Source organism: Gossypium hirsutum, chromosome A02 (assembly GCF_007990345.1).
Source record: "Gossypium hirsutum isolate 1008001.06 chromosome A02, Gossypium_hirsutum_v2.1, whole genome shotgun sequence".
Taxonomy (NCBI): domain Eukaryota; kingdom Viridiplantae; phylum Streptophyta; class Magnoliopsida; order Malvales; family Malvaceae; genus Gossypium; species Gossypium hirsutum.
This window is the reverse complement of record NC_053425.1, coordinates 7,585,781-7,607,181: the sequence shown is the minus strand read 5'-3', so window position 1 is coordinate 7,607,181 and position 21,401 is coordinate 7,585,781. Positions and strand designations below refer to the sequence as shown.

Here is a 21,401-nt window from a genome sequence, read left to right as displayed (position 1 = left end):
ATAATATAAATAGTAGCAAAATGTGAAATTTAATTCAATAATATAAATAGTAGACATAAATTTGAAAAAAAAAACTGGGGTTTAGGAGGAAATAAAAGTTTAGGGAAGCAAAAAGAAAAAAGTTTTGAGAATTTGAGGAAGTAAAAATTTTGGGAAGTAAAAGGAAAAAGTTTAGGGGGTATTGGGAAGGTAAAATTTTTGGGAAAAAGTAAAAGGGTTTGATATTTAATTTATTTGAATTATTCGAATTCAAAAATTCAACTGATTCGAACTTGAAATTCGAAAAAAGGTAGAGTTGATTCGATTAATTCGATTCGAATAATTCGAAATTTAAACTTTTTTATTATATTTTTGAGTCAAAACGAATTTTGCTCGCCCTTAATTGAGACTGGAATAGAGAGCTAGTTTATAAATTTTTTGTACTTTTATAAATTTTGTATGTTTTTTTTTATATTTTGTTTATATTTATATTATATATAAAGTGGCTAATAGAGTTGGTGTCACGAGTTAACTTAACATCAATTCAATAGTGAAATTATTAAAATATATTTATTTTAAAGGGTAAAAGATATTATTATAAGGATACTTTCATCTTTTCAAATAAAACAACTCAAAAATATTATTGGAAAATCGAACACAAAACTAACAATTCATATAAAAAATCTTTATCACTCCACTAATAATAATTTATTAATATGTTTTTATAAATATTTTTTAATATAAAATATTTTTATTCTTCTACATTATGGGTGTGATAAATCTGGTAACTTTTAAAATTTTTTTATAAAAATTATAATTTTTCATATTTTTTATATTTTTTATAATTTTTTATGAAAGGAAATGGTGGGATTCAATAGGAACGAAGGTAGGTGCCTTGCCCCTAAAAAAATTTTTTGAACGTTGAAATTTATAAAATTTTAAGTTATAAATAAATGCTAAAATTATATTTTGGACTTTTAATAAATAATAAAATTTTAATTTAATTTTTTAAAAAATTATAAAGATATATGTTAGTATAATGATGAAATTACATTTCAACTCTCATAAAAATGTATAATGAAATTTCACTCCCTTCTTTCAAAAAAGAATTTATAGTTTTACCTATAGGTTTCCATAGATTAAACCCAAAGATTTAATGTCAATCAATATTCATTTCAATGAGCCTTTACACCATAGGCTTAGATGACAATTATTTATAACTTTTAATAATTTATTATAATCTTATATAGTTTTTTTTTATTTTTATAATTATTTAAGGATTATTTATAATCATTTTTATTCTCCTATAATTTTTATAAGCCAAGTAGGTTACTGTAATAAATAAAGCAAAGAATATGATGTTGTAGAGAAAGCACATGAAAGGATAATACAATTGGCCCCCTTTGACCCATGCTTGCTCCTTGTTTAGTTTTAGTGTTGAGTATTTTGACATAATAGGTTGGCTTTGTACATATAAATTAGCCTCATTATTGCTTTATGACAAATATCCTACTTGAACAAATACCCATACATGAATATACATAATACAGTTCATTATATAAGTTAATTAATTATGTTACTAAATTTTGTGTTTTATATTTTGAATTTTTTTTATTTTTATACTTATATTTTTAAAATAATTTAGATTTGGATAGTAACAATTAGATTTAATACGAATTTTGAAGTAATTACGTAAATTTGAATTAAAAATTAAAAATTAAAAAAGAAAAAATTGCAGATATTTGATATATTGTCGTCACTACGTAAACTAATATTCTATTAAAGTTGTTCTTCCCTGTTTCAACCATGTTGCTCTCGAGATTTAGTGAAATTTTGTACTTTAGTATGAGAAAAACACCTAAAAGTTCTCAAATGATTCTGATTTGTGTATTTATCTCTTCGATATACAACACCAAGCTTACCATAAACCAACAAATCATTGAATCATGAGATCAATTTTATTGGAACTGTTAAGCATTGGCCTGCAATGCAACATATGGCCAGCAACTCAACAAGCAGACAAGCAATGGAGCAGAACCGAGTGCAACAGCTTGTTCAACATTTTGTTTCATTTTGTTCAAATGTAACTTACTTAGTTACCTAGTAACTTGTCAATTGAAGTTAGTAGGATTAGTTTTTTATTTGCTCTTGATGTAATAGCTGAAATGTCAGCTTACTTTTACTTGTAATTCAAATTTGTATTAGTGTATTAGTGTATTAGTGGGAGCAGTTATATTAGTAGGTAACTGTCCAAATTTGTTTTTGTAACTTACATATCTTTTGAATGATCAATGAAGATTTGATTTGTTTCCTCAATACTCTTGCTGTTCAAACTCTTTTCTCTCTTTTGCTTCGGTTTCATTTTTGTTTAGCAAATTCAATTCTGTTTTTGCTATTTTTGTTACTGTCAATGTTTCAACAAATGGTATTCAGAGCCTAAGTCTTTGAGGGCCTTTGTTTGTTGGTTACTTTGTTAAGAAAAACTTAAGCTTGAGAAGGAAGAAATCGAGGCTGTTGAGTTTGTTTCAGCAGGATGAGCTTCACTCCACCTCCAATGTTTGTTGGTGAAAACTACCACATTTGGGTAGTTAAGATGAAGACTTATCTTCAAGCTCAAGATTTGTTGAGTGTAGTTGAGAATGACATCGAACCACCTCCATTGAGGGCCAGTCCCACAATTGCTCAAATGAGGCAGCATGCTGAGGAGAGCACCAAGAAGCACAAATCCTTGGCCTGCCTGTAAAATGGAGTGACAGATGTGATCTTCACTTGGATCATTGCCTGTAGCACACCTAAGGAAGCATGGGAGAGGCTGAAGGAGGAGTTCATGGGATCAGATAAAACAAGGCAACAACAAGTGATCAACTTGAGGAGGGACTTTGAAAACCTTAAAATGAAAAAGTCTGAGAGCATTAAGCAATACTTAAACAGGATCATGGCCACTGTCAACAGCATAAGGCTGCTTGGTGAAGATTTCAGTGATAGCAGAGTGGTTGAGAAGGTTATCACCACACTTCCTGAGAGATTTGAGTCCAAAATCTCATCACTTGAGGATTTAAAGGACTTGACAACCATTTTCTTGTCAGAATTAGTGAACTCCCTTTATGCCTTGGAGCAGAGAAGGGCCAATAGGCAGGAAGACCATCTTGAAGGAGCCTTCCAAGCAAAGGCCAAAGAGAACTCCAGCACAAATCAAAAAGAAAAGAAGCCTTGGCTTGACAAAAGGGACAAACCAAGGAGAGATTCAGGCAAGAGAAAATTTCCACCATATGTCCATTGCAAGAAAACCACACACTCTGAAAGGTTTTGCTGGTTTAGGCCAGACATACAATGTAGGAGCTGTAAGCAATTTGGCCATGTTGAGAAAGTTTGTAAAAACAAACCAAAGGCACCAGCACAGCAGCAGATCCAAGCCCAAGCTGCTGAAGATCTTTAAGCTCAAGAGGAGCATGTGTTCACAGCCTCCTGCTTTGCATCTTCAAGCAAAGTTGGAAGCAAATGGTTAGTGGATAGTGGCTGCTCACACCACATAGCAAGTGATGAAAGCTTGTTTAAGGATCTGGATAGAAGCTATTGCTCAAAAATCAGAATTGGTAATGGTGAAATGATTGAAGCAAAAGGCAGAGGCAATGTCTTAATCAGCACTTGTTCAGGTAACAAAATCATTTCAGATGTGCTTTTTGTGCCTAATATTGATCAGAATCTGTTGAGTGTTGGTCAGTTGGTTGAAAAAGGGTATTCCCTAGTTTTCAAGAATGGTTCATGTGTTATAGAGGACATTCATGGTCAGGAAATGATCACTGTAGGCATGGTAGATAAATGTTTCATGCTTGATATAAACCAGCTCGAGAAGAAAGCTTATGCAAGCTTGACTGATAATACTGGTCTATGGCATAGAAGATTAGGCCATGCTAATTTTAGATCACTTAATCTGTTGCACAAACAAAATCTAGTGGAGGACATGTCCAAAGTTAATGCAAGTGACACTGTTTGTGATAACTGTCAGCTTGGTAAGCAAGCTCGATTACCATTTCCAGTGAACCAAGCCTGGAGAGCTGGAGAAAGGCTTGAACTGGTGCACTCTGATATTTGTGGACCAATGAAGTCCCCTTCTTTAAATGGAGCAAGTATTTTGTGTTGTTCATAGATGATCTAACTAGATTTTGTTGGGTTTACTTCATGAAACACAAGTCTGAAGTGTTTGAGGCCTTTAGTAAATTCAAGGCACTAGTGGAGAATCAAACAGGTAGCAAAATCAAGGCCTTGAGAACTGACAATAGGGCTGAATACTTGTCTGAGAGGTTTCAAAAGCTTTGTGAGCATGCAAGGATCCACCATCAGCTAACCACAGTCTATACTCCACAGCAAAATGGAGTTTGTGAAAGGAAGAACAGAACTGTGATGAATATGGCCAGATGTTTGCTGTTTCAGAGCAAGCTTCCAAGTAAATTTTGGGCAGAAGCTGTCAATACCTCAGTTTATATGCTAAACAAGCTTCCAACAAGAGCTGTGAAAGAAAAAATACCCTTTGAAGCATGGCATGGACTAAAACCATCAGTTTCCCATCTGAAAGTGTTTGGATGTGTGTGCTATGTGCTCATTCCAGCTGAAAGAAGAACCAAACTTGAGAAAAGGTCTGCCCCTAGCATATTTGTTGGCTACAGCAGTACTAAAAAAGGCTATAGAGTGTATGACCCTTCAACAAAGAAAATTTTGGTGAGCAGAGACATCAAATTTGATGAGGAGAAGTTCTGGAATTGGGAAGGTTCAGATGCAAGCCAATTTGATGAAGACCAACTTGATATCAGCCTAGAACCAGCTGAGAATGAACCAGAAAGTGTAAATATGGATGATCCTCCTGTGAGAGGAACCAGAACCATTGCTGACATCTACCATAGATGCAATGTAGCAATAGTTGAGCCTTCAAATATGAAGAAGTTGCAAGGGACAGAAGCTGGAAGAAGGCAATGAAAGTTGAGCTTGAGATGATCAGGAAGAATGAAACATGGGACTTGGTTGACAGGCCAGATCAGAAGAAAGTTATAGGTGTCAAGTGGGTTTTTAGAGCCAAATTCAATTCTGATGGCTCTTTGAACAAACATAAGGCAAGGTTGGTGGTAAAGGGCTATAGTCAAGAGTATGGTACTGACTTCGTGGAGACATTTGCTCCAGTAGCAAGGCTTGACACAATCAAGCTTCTGTTTTCACTGGCTGCACAGAAACAGTGGAACATTCACCAATTGGATGTCAAGTCAGCCTTTTTGAATGGTTTTCTTAAGGAGGAGATCTACATTGAGCAGCTAGATGGATTTAAAGTCCCAGGAGAAGAGAATAAAGTCTACAGGTTGAAGAAGGCCTTATATGGCCTGAAGCAGGCACCTAGAGCCTGGTATGACAGAATTGATGAGTATCTGTCAAGGCTTGGGTTCGAGAAAAGCTTGAGTGAACCAACACTCTATGTGAAGAAAACTGAAGATGAAACTTTGCTAATTGTTTCAATTTATGTAGATGATCTCTTGGTGACTGGAAGCAAAAAGGGTACTTAGATATGTTAAGGGAACCTTGAAATTTGGTGTCTTGTTCAAGAAAGAAAAGGAGCTTAAGCTAATTGGATATTCAGATAGTGATTAGGCCGGATCTTTAGATGACATGAGAAGCACCTCTGGTTATTTTTTCACTCTTGGCTCAGGAGTATTCTGCTGGAGTTCAAAGAAGCAACAAACTATTGCTCAATCCATAGCTGAAGCAGAGTATATTGCAGCAGCAGCAGCAACAGTGAATCAAGCCATTTGACTCAGAAAATTGTTGTTTGATTTGAATGAAGAACAAAGTGGAGCTACTGAGATTGTGGTTGACAATCAATCAGCAGTAGCAATAGCTAAAAATCCAGTCTTCCATGGCAAGACTAAGCATTTTAAAATCAAATTTCATTTTGTTAGAGAGGCTGAGCAGACAGGAGAAGTCAGCCTTGTTCATTGCAGCTCACAAGACCAAGTGGATGACATTCTAACTAAACCACTTGGTACATCCAGATTTGAACTCTTAAGGGAGATGATTGGTGTTTGTTTCATTTTGTTCAAATGTAACTTACTTAGTTACCTAGTAACTTCTCAATTGAAGTTAGTAGGATTAGTTTTTGATTTGCTCTTGATGTAATAGCTGAAATGTTAGCTTACTTTTACTTGTAATTCAAATTTGTATTAGTGTATTAGTGGGAGCAGTTATATTAGTAGGTAACTGTCCAAATTTATTTTTGTAACTTACATATCTTTTGAATGATCAATGAAGATTTGATTTTTTCCCTCAATACTCTTGCTGTTCAAACTCTTTTCTCTCTTTTGCTTCGGTTTCATTTTTGTTTAGCAAATTCAATTCTGTTTTTGCTATTTTTGTTGCTGTCAATGTTTCAACAGGAACTCTGAAGAAGATTGAAAGGAAAAGAACTCTGATTCATTAATATTTTAAGCAATCAAAACCTTGGATGCAAGTGCTTCAACTATTAGATTATTTCTTGCACCTTTTATTTTGACATTCTAATATATAGATTACCCTGAAGTCAGATTTGTCGGATACGGATATACATACAATACAGTTATTGGAACAATTTTATTGTCTGGTTGTATGTAGGACATGATTGTTTGGTAGTAATAAGTATTAACATAAAATGACTGTAGAAAGATGGTGGAAATCTGAAATACTTGAGGAACATGTTATTACCAACACCAAAGTTCCAGAAATTCAGTGTGATCAATGATTTATGTGCCAAATTTTACATGGATTTTCTTGTAAGATAAAACAAAAAAGGTTCTGTAATTTATTTAGACCATCTTGAGCACTTCCATTTTGCTAGTGTTATTAGGTTACTGCAGTCCATTAGAGTGTCAGATAGTAGACACAATATACAAAATGAAGAGTTTGGATAATAGGGTTCTATAAGACCAAAATTATTTACCAAAGCTATTGGAATTCATTATATCAATGACCCAAAAAACGTAGGTAGATAGCCAGACAGTGAAGACTTTTATGGATTTGAATTTCCCCAACAATTTTCCTGCCTTCCAGGTTGATCTTTAAGGAATATATGTCTGAATTAGTTTCAAATTTCTTCTTAAACTCGAGTTTGTTAATGTTCAAGTTTAATATAATGATGGACTCTCTATTCTCAATCAATATCTCACACAACAAGATTCAGTAAATACATTGGATTCTCTTTTGTTTATTACAGGCTTCACATTTCAGTTCAAACTCCCTGGTAATTAAGGCAAACTATGAAGTCTTTATTAGAAATCTAAAGTTCATTTGCTGCAGAACTAAAAACTAGAAGAGAAAAAGGGGCAATTGCTTGATATTCATTGAAGTGGATGCTACCATAATACTGGGATTTTTAGAAGGCATCGGGATTTGCAAGGAGGTAGGCTTCGATGGCCTTCAACAATACACCCGAAGCCTTTTCTTTTCCTGCCTTGATTGCCTCTTCCTTGAGCTCAGTGTCACCAATGGTGTAATACTTACTACTAGTCTTACATATGGATCCCCCACCTGGAGAGGCTTCTAACTTTATTTCGTAAGTTATTTTGTCGAGCATGTTCATCAGCGGATCGCCTTCAATCACACTGTAAATGTACTCAAAATTTTCCTTGTCTAATGCTTCTACCTTCTGTTTCATGTAATTGAATTGGTTTCCTGCATCATACATGTCCAAAAACACATCATTTTCATCCTTCTTCCCTTCAAACTTAATAATATACAGAAATGATACAAAGTGGTATAAATGAGGTAATTAACCTTGTGCAAAGGTGACCTTTCTGATGCTCCCAGGCTCACCATTGCCTTCAATGTACTCAACACTCTTAAAAACCTGAGGAACAATCTTGGGAATGAGAGTGTCCCCATCAAGGATGCAAGCTTTGAACATCTTGGGTGGTGGGATTGACGTAGTAACCTCAGATTCATAAGTGAAAACACCCATTGCTTTCAACTGATTTTAGGAATGATGAAAGAGGTATTTGAGCTGTGGAGATGTAAAACAGAAGATGAAGTATTTATAGACTGGGAACAATGAAGAATAGCCTCTTTCAAATCCTAGCCAGGAGATTCGTTTCTTCATAATTTATTGGATTGTTCTTTATTGATATTTTAAAATATAGTCTGGAAATCACCAAAGGAGACTTGCGATATTGATTCTGCTTTGCGTACTGACCTTGCTATAAAGAACAAAATTATGGATCTTGAAAGCTGTTAAAATCCGAAGAAGATTAAATTGGAAAAACTCTAATAACTTAAGTCAGGGTACCATCACTTGAGGTCATTAATCTCACATTTCTTTGGCCAGAGTTGTTAGTATAAATCTTCCGTGAAAAAAATTCGAGTACACAAACAACTCCTTGAACAGAAAATGAATAATAGGATAAGGCTCCAAGGCGAGCATCAATGTCACTTTTTTATCGGTTATATTCGTCATTGCTTATATTATAATGTGCAAAACAGTTACTAACAAATAAACCTCAAAGATACAATAAAGTCCAATGATTGTTTGCGTTTTGCATTGACGGAAGCAGTTCACTGAGTAGTAAGCGGAGAATAGCAATGATATCAATTTCTATAAAGAATTTCTACATTAATTTTTATAGAATAATCTAGGAATATAAAAAATGGTGAGGGATCAAAAAGAAACTTTCTTTTATATTTTTTTTGGGTTGTCATGTAAATAAAACTTCACTCATATTTAGAGGAAGCCTCATGTCTCTTAATAGAATGAATAATTACCCAAAAAACATAATTATTCAATAGATATCTACTTGAATAATTATGACTATTTGTTAATAATTAAGTGACATAATTTTTTATTATTTATAACTTTTTATTTACAACTATTGAAATACTATATATATTTAAAAAATGTTCTAACATGGGGAACTGATGGTTCCTTAGATCATTATGTCACACACGACTTCGGAAGCTTTGAAACAAGAGAGTTGATAGATAGGTGTGCTTGAAAAACTTCATTTAATAAGTGTTAATCTGCCGCCTTTTCCTAATAGTTTGGCCTTCCAAGATGACAGTTTTGATTCAATTTTCACCATCAAATGCTGGAAAAAATTGTTGTGTTTTTAACTCATTTTACAACCCATTTTATTCTAGATTTTTTTTGTAGCCACATGGTATGTATGTTGTTGCTCCAAAAGAGTCTTAAGTTCTAATTTCATCTCTTTCTCCTGCCTGAACCAATCAATGTTTGAAAGATTGTTCTGAGCTTCTTTGAATTTCTTAGTAACAACATTCCCATAAACTCTACTCACTTCTTTCTCTCAATCACAGAGCAAAACTGAAGCTTAATTAAGTAAACAAATTGGATCCTCTTTTATTCATTTCATGTTTGACATTTCAGTTCAAGCTTCTGGTTATCTGGGCAAACTATGAACTTATTATCAATCTGAAGTTCATAGCTGCAAAACTGAAAAAACTATAAGAAAAAAAAAGGCGAATTATTCGATATTCATTGCATGCAATCTCCATATTGGGATGATTTCAATAGCTGTTAGGATTTGCCAGCAGGTACGCTTCAATGGCCTTGAACATTCCCAATGCCTTCTCTTTGCCTGCCTTGATTCCCTCTTCCTTGAGCTCAAACTCACCAATGGTGTAATACTTACTAGTAGTCTTGCATACTGATCCCCCATTTGGAGAGGTCTCTAACTTTGTCTCGTAAGTGATCTTCTCAAGCTTATCCATCAATGCATCACCTTCGATCACACTGTAAATATACACAAATTTGTCTTTGTCTACTGCTTCAACCTTCTGCTTCATGTATTTGAATTGGCTTCCTGCACATTCAAAAACACACAATTTTACCCTTTTTCCTTCCAAGTATAAAATTGTATAAATGAGCTAACCTTCTCCAAAAGTGACCTTCTTGATGCTACCGGCCCCACCATTGCCTTCAATGTACTCAACACTCTTAAAAGCCTCAGGAAGAATCTGGGGAATGAGAGTGTCACCATCAAGGATACAAGCCTTAAACATTTTAGCTGGTGGGATTGCTGTAACAATCTCGGATTCATAAGTGAAAACACCCATTATTTTCTGTTGATATTGAGAAATAATCAGAGGTGTTTTTGAGCTGTGAAGATGTAGTATTTATGAAGTTTCGAAATCGTAGCTAGGTATATTTTATTGGATTGTTTTTGGTTGAAAATTTTGATGTGAAACAGAGATTAGTTTACCATAAAGAACAAAATTATGGATCATGGCAGCAGTCAATATCAGAAGAAGATTAAAAAGAAAGAACTCTAATATTTTAAACACATATATAAGACTTTAAATTCAAGTGCTTGGACTCTTAGGAATAGGAAAACTATTGAAGAGTCCGTGATTCTTAGAAGAATTCACGGACAATTTTGAATAATAATTTAACTGTTAAGATATAGTTTTTAGTAATAATTAAACTGTTTAAATATAGTATATTAAAAATTTTAAAATATAGCTTTTAGTAATATTTTTTATTTGGGTCTCTTTATAATTTATAAAATTTTAAATTAGTAATGATAAAATTGTATTTTGACTTCCCAAAATAATAATAATTTGATTTAGTCTTCTAAAAGTTATAAATATATAAGCTATTAAAATGGTAAAATTGCATTGTTACCACTCACGACAGATTGTTTAGTCATGATATGGGTTCTGATTGTTGTTGTTTGTTGTGTTTTGATGCTTCTGAATCTCAAAATCATATTTTTTTTTTAGTGTGCCTACTCTCGAGGTTTGTAACAACTTGTTCTGGGTTTGTGTGGCATCAGGAGGTCTTTTGGTACATGGCTTCAAAAATTTAGCTAGACGACTTCTTCTTTGAAAGGTAAGTCATTCCTTGTTTGCTTGCTAAGCTGGCATGGAATGCAATTGTATACTTTATTTGGTGTGAAAGGAATAGTAGCTATTTGTGAAATTTTCTAATTTTGTCAAAGTTTTGTTGAAGAAAGTTAAAGACGTTATGCATCTTCGTCTTAGTGGTAGATGTCCCACTGATTCAAACTCTGTTAATAACCGATTATGTTTGCAATGGAGTTTGAGAAATGTATAGGATAGGCTTCTGGTTTTGATTGTTGTAATCTTTTGTGTTTTTGGTTTTGTATAAGTTCTTACTGTACAGTTACAGTTTCATTGTTGTGGATTGTTGGATGTAGCAGGGCTTTTTTTTTTCTGCTTCTTGGATAATACAATTTACTTATCAAAAAAGAAAAAAAGAAAAAAGAGAGAGATTGCATTTTTACCAAAAAAAAAAAATTGCCTTCACCCCTTGTCCACAAGCTGGGTTAAGAATTTTCCATGCGATTTCTTAATTCCACTTATGAGTTAAGAAAACTTCACAATCTCAAGTTGTGATCTGTTAATCGAGTGTTTATTTTTTTAAAAAATATTTAAATTTAAATTATCGTTGTACCAAAAACATAAAGCGAAATTAAATGAATTTAATAATAAATATGTAAAGATTTATATCCACATATTCATGGTGAAATTATCGATGTATTTTCTTATGTAATAATTATATTCAAAATATTTTATATTTATACAAATTTCAATACATTAATAATTCATATTGTATAAATTTTGAATTTCTTTGATCTTTCACGTTCAATCACATTGTAAGTGTATTTTTTTTTTATTCCTCATCTTGTGCTTCACGTAATTGAATCTCTAGCCTGTATTTGTTATCCACTAAATAACATTCTAAACTAGAGACGAAGTTAGAATTTTGTTTAAGAGTGCTAAAGATAAATAGTAACTTTTTAAAAAAACCAAAAATGGAATTTTATTATGATATTAGTTTGTAATTTCAAAAATTTAAAAAGAATTAAAGATAATTTTAAGGGACCAAGATTGCTATTTACCCTTTTGCCTACATTCCTACTTTGAACCATGGATATATAGACAAATTTATTATGATTTAACATACCACGCCAACTTTCCGTTACACCATTAACGATAATTAACGACTTAGTGACCAAAATGTTACAACACGTGATAAGTTGAAGTGCGGAAACATGATCGTAAATTTGTCCAAGTCTAGCGAACTCTAATCTAAATAGGGTTCTTCGGCGAAAAGGGTCAGAATAAGGAAATGGAATGATCCCGATTTATCAGGGCTATCCAAGAATTTCAATCTTTGAATTGAGGGTTTGTTCATAGTGTAAGACTTATCTGATCTTTTCAATTTTTAGAACTTTTTTTCTTGAATCACTTATGAATTTTTCTAGGACAGTATTTAGGATCTCATCAAAAACTTACAGCAGCTTGCCAAACAAAGGTTAAGATTTGACTTAGGGCTCTAAACGTTCGGAAAGAAACTTGGATTTTGACACAACCTGAAACGCAAACAAATCTAGGTCAAATAATTTTTTTTAAAAAATAATTAAAATAAATAAAATAGAATAATAAATCAAATATTAGAACAATAAAAAAGATAGATGAAAAAAATGGAACATGGCGTGTAAAACTTCTAAGGAGCCTTGAAAACAATAAGAATTCACAACTTTCTTTAAGCGGCTCTAATTTTCAGTCCAAGAAAGAAAAATTGACAAGAAAAAGTTTTAAAATTATTCTCACAATCTAAAAAGATTGTTAAAACTTCACTAAAAGTAAATTAAAGAAAATTTCTTGAAAAGAAAAACTCAAAGAGAATTTATTAACTCAAAAAAGAAATTGTTGAATAATAATAAATTGATTTTAATACATTTTATCCATTCTGTGCATGTATCATTTCTTATTTCCTAGAAAAGATTTATTCTCACATACACTAAATCTGTTTAAAATATAATTTTTAATACTAACATTTCTTAATAAATTTGTTTTTACACTAAATAAAATTTTAGTCATTATCTTAAAATTTTTAAAACATATGTTTATTTAAACTATTTTCTAAACAAATCTAGTGTAAAAAATTATTAAAAATAAATATTATAAAACGAAATACATATTAATAAATGTTAGTATTTGATATCTTGACAATGTATTTTTTTTTATTTCACACGTAATCTTAAAATATTGTCATGTATCTTTTCTTTTTAATATTTTACTATATTTTTATAAGACACTTGTCAATTCCCTAATCTTACTTGTTGAGTCTAAAAACTTCACTGATAATATGCCAAATATTTTCTCTATGGATAATTTCTATTAATTAACTTAATATCAAACAATTTAATTAAAACATAAAGTAGAAAGTATAGAACATAAAGGTTTCTGTTAATCCCCTGATGCTCACTTGACGATCTCACCGGTCACCATTTCAATAATTATTAAGCTGGATACGGCTCCTTGATGGCACAAATATTCCCCAGCCGTTCTGTATCTTCTATCATTGGTTGGAGTCTTCAATTGGCGGCTTCTTTTTTCTTCTCCAGAAACATCTTCAATCTCTTCGTTCTCGTGGAGTCAGACTGCTTAGCTGCCGTCAAGATGTCAAAGGAGAAGCCAAGAAATGTCATTGCTAGTGCAATCGGCACAGCAGCAATAGCCAATACACTTGTTGAATCGTGCATGGACGGTGAAGGCTGAACACATATTTCGGGAGGCCAATCAGGAGGCAGATTTCTTAGCTCATCTAGCATCCACTCAAGCACTAGGATGTGGGACGAAATTTATATTATTAGTAGAGGTGTCTGTTTGTCAAATTATATTTATTTTAGTGTTACTTAATTATATAAATATTTAAAAAATTTTATTTATTAAGATACATTTATTTTAATATTTTTAATATATTTAATGTATTATATTTTTAAAATTTATTTTTATATAAAAGATAATATAATTTTTTTAATATGAATAAATAGGATCCGAATCTAAAAAACAAATCTAAATTTTTAGTTGATCCTACCCAACCCCTACCAACTCACAAACTAACTCTAGATTCAAGCAAGAAATGAAAATTCAAAAAGAAGAATATCATCAAGAAAAATACAGTCAAATCCTTGAGAAGACTAGGACTATCTGGAAAGCAAATATAGTGACACTGACAGAGGTCCTTGTTGAGAAATTTTCAAAAATTTAAATATTATATATAAAGCTATTCGGATTCTATAAAATAACTCAAAATTAATAAAATTAGATTTTTATTAAATAATATTAAATTTTATTTATATCTAGAATAATAAAAACGATGAATTAAAAATGGAAAGGGCAAACACAGAATTTACTTGATTGTTAATAAATTAATATGAGAATAAATATTCAAACTATAAATTAATTTTTATCAAATGCGTAAAGTAATATATAAATTTTAATTTTGTATAATTATATATAAAATTTTAATTTAATTTAATTTTTAAAAATTATTGACACTGTTATTGCATTAGCATAATTTTAATATATTTTTGAATTATGTACAACTAATCAAAATCAAATATATGTTTTTAAATACTTTTTAATAATTAGTAAATTTAAATATACATGAAATATTTTAAAATAATAAAAAATCATTCTAGAATTTATTGTCAGGGTGTTTACGTAAATTCACCTTATTAACTCAATGGGCTAAATAACGGCCCAATATTTTGTAGGACTTCGAGTAGGGATTTTTCCATATTATAAAATGAAAAACGTTAAATTAAAATTTTAAAATTAATAAAAGAAAAGAAAAAGGTAATATTTATTAAAAAAATATATAAAAACCCTAAAACATTTCATCTTCCTTGCATTGATTCTTTGCATCTGATCTGAACCAAGAAGAAAAACCCAAACAAGATTTACTCATAACCCCCCTCCCCAACTATAAACAGTTATAATTATTTTAAACGCAAGTAAATAATTTCTTCTTCGGCTTCTTGTTAAAATTCTTGCTCTTTTTAGACTCTTTTTTTTTTTTAAGTCTAAAGAACTATATATTTTTTATTTTGTGGTATTCAGGATTGTTCTTCGATTCGTTGAATTTCGTTAAGTGAAGATGGAAGACTGGGGTAAGTTTTAATTTTGGCCCGTATTTGTTGTTAATTACTGGGGCTTTGACTGATAAGTGGTTCTATTTTCTTTTGTATGTTTTATTATGTGTGAACTTGAATGTGGAAAATTTCTTTTTGTAGAGCTAAAGGTTTATTGGGTTTTTTGAAATTTAGGGCTTTTACTTGTTTTTGGTTTTGGTTTTTATGAGGTTGAGTTGCGATGTTTTAAAGGTGTTAGCTTTGAGTTTCTTGGGAAATCGGCTATGGTGTTGCCAGACCAAACAGAGAAATTTAGGGTTTTTTTTTCTTTCTATTAAAATGAAAAACTGCATGTAGTGGAAGATCAGTAATTGTGCAACATCCTGGGAATCTAGTATTGGCTTCAATTGCTGGGATTCACTAGTTCTTTTCTTGCAACATTACCTGACGGTAGCCTCCTAGTTTTGTATAGGAGTTTTAAAGTGTAAACAGACCTTAAAGCAGATTCATTTCTATTTTATGTTTCATATGTTTTTAAGTTTTTAGTAAGTGCTAAAGACTATAGCCTGTTTCCAATCTTAGTTGGAGAACCTATTGCATTATGTCTTTCTTTTTATTCTTGGTTTCCTTTTCATGAACCCCCCTTTTATTTTTGGCTCAAGAAGTTGTATGCTATTGTTGCAGAGGATGAGATTCCACCTCTTCCTGCGAAGGAACAACTTAAAAGCAAATGGGATGATGAAGATATTGATGACTCTGATATCAAGGAATCATGGGAGGATGAAGATGAACCTGCTCCGCCTCCGGTATGATGAGCTTCATTGTAACTTGTATTAGTTAAATTTACTAGTATTTTGCTGTCGGGGCTCTTTGGTCCTATGAATCTCTTTATGCTTCTTAAAAATATATACTAGAAAATATGTTCAAAATTGCAACCTTTTAAACCACCTAAACATAGGCAAGAAAAACCTGGTTACAAGAAAAACCTTTTAAAGTTATTAGTTCTTTCTGGATTGGTCCTGATTTGATTTTTGATACATGTATCTCATGGCATTGTCAGATGGATAAATCGTATCTAATCTTGATTTAGCAACCTGATTTATAACTTAAATGTGGTAATTCAAACTCTATTAAGATGTGCCTCATTCCTGATGTGATAAGAATATAACTTAAATTTGGTAATTCAAACTTTATTAAGATGCGCCTCATTCCTGATGTGATAAGAATATAACTTGCATTTGATAATTCAAACTCTATTAAGATGCGCTTCATTCCTGATGTGATAAGAATATCTTCGTGTGATCCATTCCCATCCTACTGCATCAGTTAAGAAATTTGATTGATGATTAATAGTGATTCCTGCCTTCTATTCTTACCATTTGGATCTAGAATCAAGTATATAGAGCCTCTCTCTGTATCTTCTTTTATGGTGGCATAAGATTTGCTTTGAGGCTAATTACAGTGTCACTTTTAACAATTTTGTGGATATTGACAGAATCATAGTGTTTTCGTAGATCTTTTGTTATAAACTCATTAGCATGAATATCTTATTACACATCTAAGTTGTACTTAGCTGTTTTATGTTGACATTCTGTGCCATACACAAGGTATTTGTGTTGTATATCTGATGGAGTAAGATTATTTGCATGTATTCATTCATTTTTCCTTAATTGGTATCAGCAACCTGTTACAAAAGCTCCAGAAGAAAAGGCCCCAAAAAAGGCTGCATTAAAAGCTACTGAAAAGAAAGGAAAAGCTGTTGAAGTAGCTAAAGAAGAGCCCCTTGATCCAGTGGCTGAGAAACTTCGCCAGCAAAGGTAGAAATTTAATATTTTTAGCTTCCACATTGATGACATGGAGGGGTTTCCTTTGTCGTCGTTGTGGGTGTTACAGCATAATATGGCTGCTAGAACTTAAATTTGCTGACTTCTATTTAGAACTATTTCGTTGTAGTTTGTTTCTAGATTAGCTAAAGTCTTACTGTTATCCTCCACCCATTTTTTACTTTTGTGTGTGTGTATATATGTGTATATATCTAAAGGTGATTTTTTTTTTCTTCATTGCTTTTTGTCAGTAAGGTGCCATGATCTGACATTTTGCTTTCTATTATAGGCTTGTGGAAGAAGCCGATTATAAATCAACTACTGAACTGTTTTCCAAGAAAGGTGATGATAAGACTCTTGATAATTTTATTCCCAAATCTGAAAGTGACTTTGTGGAGTATGCTGAGCTTATTTCTCACAAGCTTCGCCCATATGAGGTGAGTTTAACAATCTTTCTTTCCTTGCATTGTCACTGTATTGAGGAAGTTCTCACTTTGCCTAAATACATCCTTTGATGCAGAAAAGTTATCATTATATTGCTCTACTCAAGGCTGTGATGAGATTGTCATTGACTTCTTTGAAAGCAGCTGATGTCAAAGATATTGCATCTTCGGTCACCGCAATTGCAAATGAAAAGCTAAAAGCAGAAAAAGAAGCCACAACTAAAAAGAAGACAGGTAAACGTTCTGCGACCCTTTCATTCTTGTGGTCCATGTTAATGTACATTTGTCAAACAAGAAAACAGAAACACGGATGGTTCAATTTTTCACTTAATTGAGAATTTTAAATCAATTATGGAAGAAAAAGAAATCCTCTAATCCTAAAGAAAAGCATGTCAACTATGATTAAGCATAACTAGTTGCATATATAATTGAGCATTATTCGTATAGCAAGACTAGATAAATGCCCTTCCGTAATTTCATGGTCTGGTGATTATTGCTTCAGCCATAGGTAAATGCCACTAGTTTGCATAATTTCATTGTATGGTGATTACCCCTTCACCCGAAAAAGATGTTCTAGGATATTATAGGGTAAGACCTACAAATTCTTATTTATCAGAATCCTTAGGCAGTTTAGGCATTCTTTAGACAACCGGAGAAGTTGGGGTTGAATGGTTCCTCATATAATCTCGGTTTACTGTGGCCTTTATATCTGAAGCTGTTCTGAACCTTAAGAAGATTAAGAGGCATATAGATCTTTATCTTTTTAAGATATGCAACTTACTGGTCAACCTATCTTTCATACTCTAAATGGTTATTTACCCATGCTTTGGCCAAACCTGCACCAAATTAACCATTAAATATTTAAAATAAACCTAAAGTTCATGAGACCCTCAATGTTGTATGATACCTATTTGCTTTTGCAAAGGTCTTTTGTAAGAAAGAACTTCCAACACCTGAGGTGTTGGAGCCCCGATGATTCATCTTCTTAACAACTGTTATGTTTTACATATCATATTATGCTTGTAGTCAACTTTAACTACAATTCTCTGTCTGCAACATTTTTCTTTTAGTTGGGAAGAAAAAGCAGCTCCATGTTGATAAACCAGATGATGATTTGGTGGTTGCTGCTTATGATGACATTGATGATTACGACTTTATGTGATTCATTTTTGGGCAAATGCCACCCACCTTCAAGCGTTTGCACTACGGATCCTTGGGTTACCACAACAACCATATATATGCAGATCCGGCGGCTCTTCTCTTTTTTAATTTTTCCCTTTCTTTCTTCTTCCAATTCTTGGAGAAATTTAGTTGTCTGATGAATAGTCTATCCATAATATGGATGATATTGTTACATGAAGAAAACCATTAGATTAAAACTTCCAGAAACAAAGTCTTCTAAGATGGTTTTGGGCAGTTTCAGTTTGTTACCTTGAAAAAAAATTCAAATGTTTTTTTTTTTTTTTGCCTGAGGTTGAGAACTGATTCTATTTGTAAGAAAAAAAAAACTCAATTATACTGTTTGTTTGTGCATTATGAGAACTAGTTGTTTGTCATATGATTTAATAAGATTTTCTTTTTAAAAAACATAATTCTGGTACTAGTTGAGTTACTGTCTCTCATGAACTAAACAAAAATTTTAACACGCAGGTGGGATTTAGTGCATGTATTGTTTTCAAGCCTCTTAAACACTATTCATATATTCTAAATATAGAAAAATAACTTTTTATTGCAAACTTCTCTCTGTAATTTAATTTTTATTGGATTTGATCCTTCTATTATGCTTTGTTTTTATTTCAATTTCACGTATTTGAACTGCTTAACTAAAATTTAGAAGCAAAGCTGACATTAGCCAGCCTGTATAAAAATATTCCCCACAAAACAAAAATCTAATACACTTGCCAATTTCATGTTCACTTATTTCATATGTGGGGGCTTCACCAATGAACAATAATAAAATAGGAGGAAAAAAAACACCCTTTGCCACGTTGAAGAATTATGAAGATCCATTATAATATAACTCATAGTTGTGAAGTGTTATTTCTTTATATTTACCATCCACTAATCAACTCTAAGCAAGGCAATTTCTGAAGGAATCTGGGCTTCAATCTCCATCAACCTTTATGAAAAAAAAAAAAAGGAAAGGCAAAGTAGTAAACAACAATTTCCCATCATTTTATCTGATATACGTATAGTGAGTGGTATTTTACTTGTAACAAAAGGATTCCTTTGAGACCAGTGGATATCCATACACCATTAAGAAAAGCTACTTTCATCGTTTTGATTGATGAAGCCCACGAATTCATATATAAATGTGATTTCTATATATATAATGAAACGATACAGCTCCATCTATCATCTGTTTCACACACTTTAATTCTTTTCAGTGGTCGGTTTAGGATATGGTAACCTGCCATGCATTTATAAAATCCTCAATCAGCCACCCAAACTAAAGCAAATTCCCTTTGGTCCTTTATAAATACATCAACCTCGATCCATCAGTTATTTTTAATTACAAAAATTTTTTTAACCCTTAAATTGAAGGAAAAAAGTATTAAGATAATGACCTTAAACCAATGCTACTTCATATAAGAGGAGGTTAAAACTCGATTAAATCAACTTAAAAAATCACTAGAGTTGATTGTGTGAATCAATAAATAAAATTTGATTTTCCTTTTTGAAACCTAATGGAGCTGACAGCAAAAAACTGCCTCTCCTTCTCACCCGAAAGGGAAAAGAAAAAAAGAGATTCGTTGCATACCCCACATCTTTTGCCTTTCAAATATTCCTTATTATTCGTCTACAAATAAAATGCACCTATTGATTCTTGGTTTATATTCTTTACCCATCTCCATTTTCATCTTACAAAACTATACTTATTTTCCCTCCTGCTTTCTCTTCTTTTCCTTCCTTGGTCTCCTCATTCATGGAGGTAGTTAAAGCTTCTCTATTTTCATCAATGGAACTTCCATTATTACATTGCAAACTACAATTTCAGCTAATCACTCTTTCTTTTTTTATTGCAGAAACCTCGGGTTACCGAGTTTCAAGTCCGAATGGACTGCAACGGTTGCGTTCAGAAGATTAAAAAAGCTCTTCATGGCATTCATGGTATAACAAGCTATTAACATTTTTGCCTATTAATTTTTTCATTCAGTTTCTAGTCATTGCTTGATTGTTGATTTTTCGTTTCATTGTTTTAATTTATAGGTATATATGAAGTTTACCCCGATATTGCTCAACAGAAGTTGACAGTTATAGGATGGGCCGATCCGGAAAGAATTATCAAGGCAATTCGGAAAACTAGGAAGAGTGTAACAATCTGTTCCTATTCGGAACCAACAGAACCGGCTGAGCAGCCACCGGAACAACCGCCTGACGATGGTTCGGCAGCTCCAGATACGGAAAATCCAACCCCACCAGAAGCTCCACCGTCAGCTGAAGCTGCCGCTTCACAACCTGAAGCAGCATCCCCAACTGCGAACCAACAGAAAGACCAACCAGTACCACCCCCAGAGAATCCACAACCCGAGCCAGCACCCGCACCCGCACCGGATGCAAATGCTAATGCTGGCCAGCAACAACCGCAACATTTGGGACCGAAAGATGTGGGCGAAGTCCATGTAATATGTCACCATCCGCCTGATTACGGACATAGATTCGGATATGTTCACAGTTATGGAGGACCCTGCAACAGGCAATTCCCTAATAGCCAATGCAATTTCTATCCTAATAGCCAACCTTTTCACCATGAATTACCACCACAACCGGCCTTCGTAACCCACAGCTACAACACGTACAAGCCGTCACCGTACGTGACGGAATATGAATACGTTCCTTCCCCACCACGATACTCACATTACTCGCATTTCAGTAGGATCGATCACCACAACGAAGACTATTACGGTAATTACAGCAACGGCAGCAGCAGTAGCAATTACAACAACAGCAATGGCAATGGCAATGGCAATGGAAATATTACATCAATATTTAGTGATGAAAATCCCAACGCCTGTACAATAATGTAGAAAAATAAAGAATAGGGCGGCAATGTTTTTCCCCTAAGAGCATGTGTCAAAAAAGATAAGAGAAAAGAATTGGAAATGATGAAGGAGAGGTATAGATTCCATGCTTGTCAGTGCTGGAAGAATAGATTCTGCAATCCACTTCTGAGAGAGGCATTATTTGCCATCAAAGGATTATTTCCGTGTGAAAATGAATGTGCTAAAGATAATTCTTTTAAATTA

The 21,401-nt window shown here is 32.8% G+C and overlaps 5 protein-coding genes across 6 annotated transcripts; 3 read left to right on the top strand and 2 right to left on the bottom strand.

Moving 5' to 3' along the window:
* Window positions 1-2,512: 2,512 nt before the first annotated feature.
* On the top strand, window positions 2,513-3,415 carry LOC107933213 (uncharacterized). The gene is made up of 2 exons (XM_016865376.1): window positions 2,513-2,718; window positions 2,767-3,415. Exons 1-2 carry the CDS (start codon window positions 2,513-2,515, stop codon window positions 3,413-3,415), a joined length of 855 nt encoding a protein of 284 aa, XP_016720865.1.
* A 3,722-nt stretch (window positions 3,416-7,137) lies between these two features.
* Window positions 7,138-7,976, bottom strand: LOC107933230 (major allergen Pru av 1). Its single transcript, XM_016865388.2, has 2 exons — window positions 7,765-7,976; window positions 7,138-7,662 (listed from the first exon to the last, which is right to left on the bottom strand). The coding sequence occupies exons 1-2, from the start codon at window positions 7,946-7,948 to the stop codon at window positions 7,364-7,366; spliced, it is 483 nt and encodes a 160-aa protein (XP_016720877.1). The 5' UTR covers window positions 7,949-7,976; the 3' UTR covers window positions 7,138-7,363.
* A 1,348-nt stretch (window positions 7,977-9,324) lies between these two features.
* Window positions 9,325-10,117, bottom strand: LOC107933221 (major strawberry allergen Fra a 1.05). The gene is made up of 2 exons (XM_041089908.1): window positions 9,873-10,117; window positions 9,325-9,803 (listed from the first exon to the last, which is right to left on the bottom strand). The coding sequence occupies exons 1-2, from the start codon at window positions 10,054-10,056 to the stop codon at window positions 9,508-9,510; spliced, it is 480 nt and encodes a 159-aa protein (XP_040945842.1). The 5' UTR covers window positions 10,057-10,117; the 3' UTR covers window positions 9,325-9,507.
* A 4,436-nt stretch (window positions 10,118-14,553) lies between these two features.
* LOC107933246 (eukaryotic translation initiation factor 3 subunit J) lies at window positions 14,554-18,710 on the top strand. Of its 2 annotated transcripts, none has more exons than XM_016865404.2 (7): window positions 14,554-14,771; window positions 14,878-14,927; window positions 15,573-15,694; window positions 16,569-16,705; window positions 17,001-17,148; window positions 17,232-17,388; window positions 18,225-18,710. In XM_016865404.2, exons 2-7 carry the CDS (start codon window positions 14,915-14,917, stop codon window positions 18,314-18,316), a joined length of 669 nt encoding a protein of 222 aa, XP_016720893.1. In that variant the 5' UTR covers window positions 14,554-14,771; window positions 14,878-14,914; the 3' UTR covers window positions 18,317-18,710. The 2 variants fall into 2 exon arrangements, with proteins under 2 accessions (XP_016720893.1, XP_016720894.1); XM_016865405.2 differs by having other exon boundaries at window positions 14,630-14,767.
* A 1,271-nt stretch (window positions 18,711-19,981) lies between these two features.
* LOC107933205 (leucine-rich repeat extensin-like protein 3) lies at window positions 19,982-21,401 on the top strand. The gene is made up of 3 exons (XM_016865371.2): window positions 19,982-20,086; window positions 20,181-20,265; window positions 20,365-21,401. The coding sequence occupies exons 1-3, from the start codon at window positions 20,081-20,083 to the stop codon at window positions 21,180-21,182; spliced, it is 909 nt and encodes a 302-aa protein (XP_016720860.1). The 5' UTR covers window positions 19,982-20,080; the 3' UTR covers window positions 21,183-21,401.

Excerpts from the sequence above, each read along its gene's own strand:
- LOC107933213 (XM_016865376.1), top strand. The coding sequence starts at position 2,513 with ATGAGCTTCACTCCACCTCCAATGTTTGTTGGTGAAAACTACCACATT. Across the intron at positions 2,719-2,766 it reads CACAAATCCTTGGCCTGCCT|CACACCTAAGGAAGCATGGG; the intron begins GTAAAATGGAGT and ends CATTGCCTGTAG.
- LOC107933230 (XM_016865388.2), bottom strand. The coding sequence starts at position 7,948 with ATGGGTGTTTTCACTTATGAATCTGAGGTTACTACGTCAATCCCACCA. Across the intron at positions 7,663-7,764 it reads AAAGGTCACCTTTGCACAAG|GAAACCAATTCAATTACATG; the intron begins GTTAATTACCTC and ends TGTATGATGCAG.
- LOC107933205 (XM_016865371.2), top strand. Across the intron at positions 20,266-20,364 it reads AGCTCTTCATGGCATTCATG|GTATATATGAAGTTTACCCC; the intron begins GTATAACAAGCT and ends TTTAATTTATAG.
- LOC107933246 (XM_016865404.2), top strand. Across the intron at positions 16,706-17,000 it reads GAGAAACTTCGCCAGCAAAG|GCTTGTGGAAGAAGCCGATT; the intron begins GTAGAAATTTAA and ends TTTCTATTATAG. Across the intron at positions 17,149-17,231 it reads ACAAGCTTCGCCCATATGAG|AAAAGTTATCATTATATTGC; the intron begins GTGAGTTTAACA and ends CCTTTGATGCAG.
- LOC107933221 (XM_041089908.1), bottom strand. The coding sequence starts at position 10,056 with ATGGGTGTTTTCACTTATGAATCCGAGATTGTTACAGCAATCCCACCA. Across the intron at positions 9,804-9,872 it reads GAAGGTCACTTTTGGAGAAG|GAAGCCAATTCAAATACATG; the intron begins GTTAGCTCATTT and ends TTGAATGTGCAG.